This window comes from Morus notabilis, unplaced genomic scaffold (assembly GCF_000414095.1).
Source record: "Morus notabilis unplaced genomic scaffold, ASM41409v2 Scaffold4173, whole genome shotgun sequence".
In the NCBI taxonomy this organism is placed as follows: domain Eukaryota; kingdom Viridiplantae; phylum Streptophyta; class Magnoliopsida; order Rosales; family Moraceae; genus Morus; species Morus notabilis.
In genome coordinates, this window is record NW_010363312.1 from 4,624 (window position 1) to 8,806 (window position 4,183).

General features: G+C 35.2%; 1 protein-coding gene across 1 annotated transcript; it reads left to right on the forward strand.

Moving 5' to 3' along the window:
- Positions 1 to 358: 358 nt before the first annotated feature.
- Positions 359 to 4,100, forward strand: LOC21384245 (putative ion channel POLLUX-like 2). Its single transcript, XM_024169543.1, has 15 exons — positions 359 to 372; positions 496 to 580; positions 662 to 809; positions 994 to 1,070; positions 1,159 to 1,239; positions 1,483 to 1,677; positions 1,769 to 1,882; positions 2,186 to 2,278; positions 2,383 to 2,509; positions 2,609 to 2,685; positions 2,824 to 2,871; positions 2,979 to 3,048; positions 3,159 to 3,232; positions 3,490 to 3,600; positions 3,683 to 4,100. Exons 1-15 carry the CDS (start codon positions 359 to 361, stop codon positions 3,797 to 3,799), a joined length of 1,431 nt encoding a protein of 476 aa, XP_024025311.1. The 3' UTR covers positions 3,800 to 4,100.
- Positions 4,101 to 4,183: the final 83 nt, after the last annotated feature.

Genomic DNA, 4,183 nt, shown 5'->3' on the forward strand with positions numbered 1-4,183 from the left:
ATGCTCTGATACCAATTGTTATAACCCTTGGGTAGAACTCATCCCCAAAAGCTAGCTTGTAGGGAGAGGGTGCCCAAGTGGTTATAAATGCTAAGCCCATACTTTAGCAATGTGAGACTCAACCAGGATCCTAACATAGTCCAACATATGTTTCGAAATCTTTTTCATCTGTCAATTACCTAGACCTTGAAATGAATGTAAACAGAGGACTTAATCAAATATGCTAACTTTATTTCCGAGTTTCGCTTGCTTCTTATGTTTATGTTGTGTATTAATAGACAGCTCTTGCTCTTGGTAGTCTTCCTGGATTTTTTGTAAAAATTTCTATCTAAAACAGTTAGCACTATGACTTCGAAAAATGTGGTTAATATGGTAAATGAATGATATCATCGTGCACTATGTGTGTGGCTCTTTCATCATGTGTAATAACAGCAATCAGCAAATTTCTTTTATTTTGCTCTGTCAAAGTATGATTTGAGATCCTTAATTGCTTAGGTATGAAGTTGATACAGATGCATTTTTGTCTGTGCTAGCTCTTCAACCAATTCCAAAGATGGAATCTGTCCCTACTATTGTTGAGGTATGCCACTTTAAGTAGTTCTTTTATATAACAGTGCTACTTTCCAAAAGAAATAATTTAAACTATGCTCTTAAAATGCAGGTCTCAAGTCCGAATACATGTGATCTCTTAAAGTCAATCTCTGGGTTAAAAGTCGAACCAGTAGAAAATGTTGCATCAAAACTGTTTGTTCAATGCTCTCGTCAAAAGGGTCTCATAAAGATCTACAGACACTTACTCAACTATCAAAGTATTGCGCAGACCCCCACTTGAAAGAAAAATTTGTATTTGAAATAATTTTACTGGCTACCACCTCCTATCATTAAAATGCTTTATCAATTTCTAGGATATATTATCCAGTGGTCCGAAAAAATGACAATACTTTGATCTCCGAAACAAGAATACAGATTAATCAAAGTTTCTATTCATTGCAGAAAATGTCTTTAATCTCTGCAATTTTCCTAACCTAGCGGGAATAAGATATGGACAGTTACGACGTGGTTTCCAAGAGGTAAGACCATCTGAAAAGTGTAGTTTTGCTAGTAAAGTGGTTAGATGCAGTTCTTATACAATTAACATCTGATTGGATATCCTTCCAGGTAGTTGTATGTGGGCTCCATCGGGATGGCAAGATATACTTCCATCCATATGATGATGAGATCTTACAACAGACTGACAAAGTATGTTGATTCCTTAGCATACCTCAACTTATTTATTGTTCTTCCTTTCATGATCTATGAGAATTTGAACTGTTTACTCATTCTCGTTTTAGATAAAATATTTATTTATTTATTTTTTTCCAGAATTTGATGTCTGACTGAATCTTTTTTGTAGTTTGAACTCCATCTTTAAGAACCAAATAGCTTAAAGATGAGTTAATACTAGTGTTTTATACGCTTCATCTGTTCACTTTGCTCGTGCAGATATTATTCATTGCACCTGTTCACCGAGGTAGGAAACCACAGGTTGCCTATCCAAAGATTGATGAAGAAACTAGTAACTCTGCTCAGAAGTTGGAAGTTACAGAAAGAGACGGTCAAAATTCAGATCGTGCTTTGGAACTAAGGAAATTCCGACTTGATAGTATAGTAAAACGTCCTGCCAGATCAGGTTCCAAGGTACATGTTTCTGAAGCTGTACCTTCTAAAATCACAGTACGACTTGGAAAGATTTGGCTCATTTTCTTCTCTCCTTTTCATGTGAACGTAGGCTTCAAACTGGACTGTAGGACCAAAAGAATTTATACTTTTGCTCGGTTGGCGCCCGGATGTTGTGCAAATGATTGAAGAATACGATAATTATCTTGGACCTGGCAGTGTAGTGGTAAAAATTTATGAACTTATGTTCTTTCAAGAGTTGTCATGCAGGGTCTTCTCTATGCTTTGAGACAACTGTTAAGTAGTTGATATTTTAAAGGAAGATTAAGCATTCTCGATTATTGCTGCAGTATGTTTGATTAGACATAATTTTTTATAAGGATTGATTTGTATTAGTTTGAATTGCATTATGTTGTTGTGGAACATGGTCCTTTATACTGCAAACTTCAGTTGATGTTAATACAAATAAATGATGCTATGAATGCATTTAGCTCTGGTTTATAAAGTGTGGTGTACCCTTATAATGCAGGAAATATTATCAGAAGCAACTTTAGATGACAGGAATAGAGCTAGCAAAGTTTCTGGTCAAGGGAAACTAAAAAATATTCAAGTTTCTCATAGGGTAACACCTTCCCAAATAGATATTCATTTTAGTTTTTCATTGTTATAAATTCAACTTGCTCTGCTAAATATATTTTTTTTCTTTTTGGTTGGTGTACTCTGTAGATTGGAAATCCCATGAACTATGACACTCTTCAGGATACCATAATGAATACTCAAAATTCTTTGAAGAGGGGCAAAAATATTCCCTTATCCATTGTTGTCATATCTGATAGAGAATGGCTTCTTGGAGGTGGCATTACTTGATATTCTGCAAATCTGCCCTTCGAACTTGCTTTTATGATGTTTCATTTAGCTTGAAGTAGCATCGTATTAACTAACCTTTCTTCAGATCCTTCCAGGGCAGACAAACATGCTGCATATTCTCTTCTTCTTGCGGAAAATATCTGCAATAAACATGGAGTGAAGGTAAGTATCCTTCAATTGATTTTTTAGGGGAGAAAAAAAAATCAATGCTTTTAGATTTCGTATTAAAATTCGTATTAAATTTTGTTTTTGTTTCCCGTGGAGAGAAGAAAGTTAGGTAACAAAGGATTTGTCTTTCAGGTGCAAAATCTAGTTGCGGAGATTGTGAACTCGAAACTGGGAAAACAAGTACTACTTCCTTTTGCATGTCTGATTTTCTATTTGAAATGTTTGCGATTTTATGCGGGTATTTTGCGATATTGGTAAACTTATCACTGCCATAAAAATGGGTACAGATTACAAGAATTAAGCCGTCCCTTACTTACATCGCAGCAGAAGAAGTAATGAGCCTTGTAACAGCTCAAGGTCTTGATTCAGTATACTTTTACCTGTGGTTGAACATTTAAATAGTTTTTCATTTCATTTTTGTCTTTTGAATATGTGCGTAATGGACAGTTCCCTGTTTGTACATACAGTTGCTGAAAACAGTGAACTGAATGAAGTGTGGAAAGACATTCTAAATGCAGAAGGTGATGAAATATATGTCAAGGTAACCGCCGGTTCTCTAGTTTTCCTACATTCTCCATGTAACGCGTATTTGGTTCGTTTGGTTCATGGGTTCAAATCAGTGATTTTGATTCTGATTTCAAATTTTGTGAGAGAACCCATTGACAGGAAACTTTTTGATTCAATTTTTTTGTGAGAGAGCAGAATCAAAATCACGAGTTCAAATCAGTGAACCAAACGGGCAAAGCATCACCATTTAAGTTCACCAACCACAAAGTTTGCCTACTTTACTTATGACAGGATATTAGCCTCTACATGAAAAAAGGAGAGAATCCATCATTCTCCGAGCTTGCCGAAAGAGCGCATCTACGACGAGAAGTTGCCATAGGCTACGTGAAAAACAACAAAAAGGTAGTCGATATTTTGGATTTTAATTCCATGTCCAGAATTGTCTCGACATTTGCTTAACAAATTTAGTTTGCATTGCTCGCAGGTTATTAATCCAGTTCCGAAGTCAGAACCCCTCTCCCTTGAAATAACGGATTCACTAATCGTGATATCTGAGCTCGAAGGAGAACAACCGATTATTTTGTCTAGAGCATACCCCTAACCTTGCTCTGTTCCCTTCTGCAAAAGGGCATCAAATTTTGTTTACACAAATTGATGCTGATACGGTCTTGTCCAAGGTCATTAATGAAGGAAAGACGAGAAGTTTTGAAGATGATGAAGTTTTTTAATACCCTTGTAGTACAAACAAATTATTTCAGACTTAAAAAACTATTAGCATCCACGTTATTGTAAGATTAATTTAAGCACCATAATTTTTATTGTTATTATTTTTGAAATTTGTTGATGTCAGGATGTACTCTCCAGGAGAACTCTTGGGTTTAGTTAGAAAAGCTTTTGAATTAGATTAGTTTGATGAATAAGACCTTAGTTTAGTTGAAAAGCTTTTAAATTCGTTTACTTTGATAAACATTGACATTCTTTTTTT

Excerpts from the sequence above, each read along its gene's own strand:
- LOC21384245 (XM_024169543.1), top strand. Across the intron at positions 1,678-1,768 it reads CTGCCAGATCAGGTTCCAAG|GCTTCAAACTGGACTGTAGG; the intron begins GTACATGTTTCT and ends ATGTGAACGTAG. Across the intron at positions 2,279-2,382 it reads ATATTCAAGTTTCTCATAGG|ATTGGAAATCCCATGAACTA; the intron begins GTAACACCTTCC and ends TGTACTCTGTAG.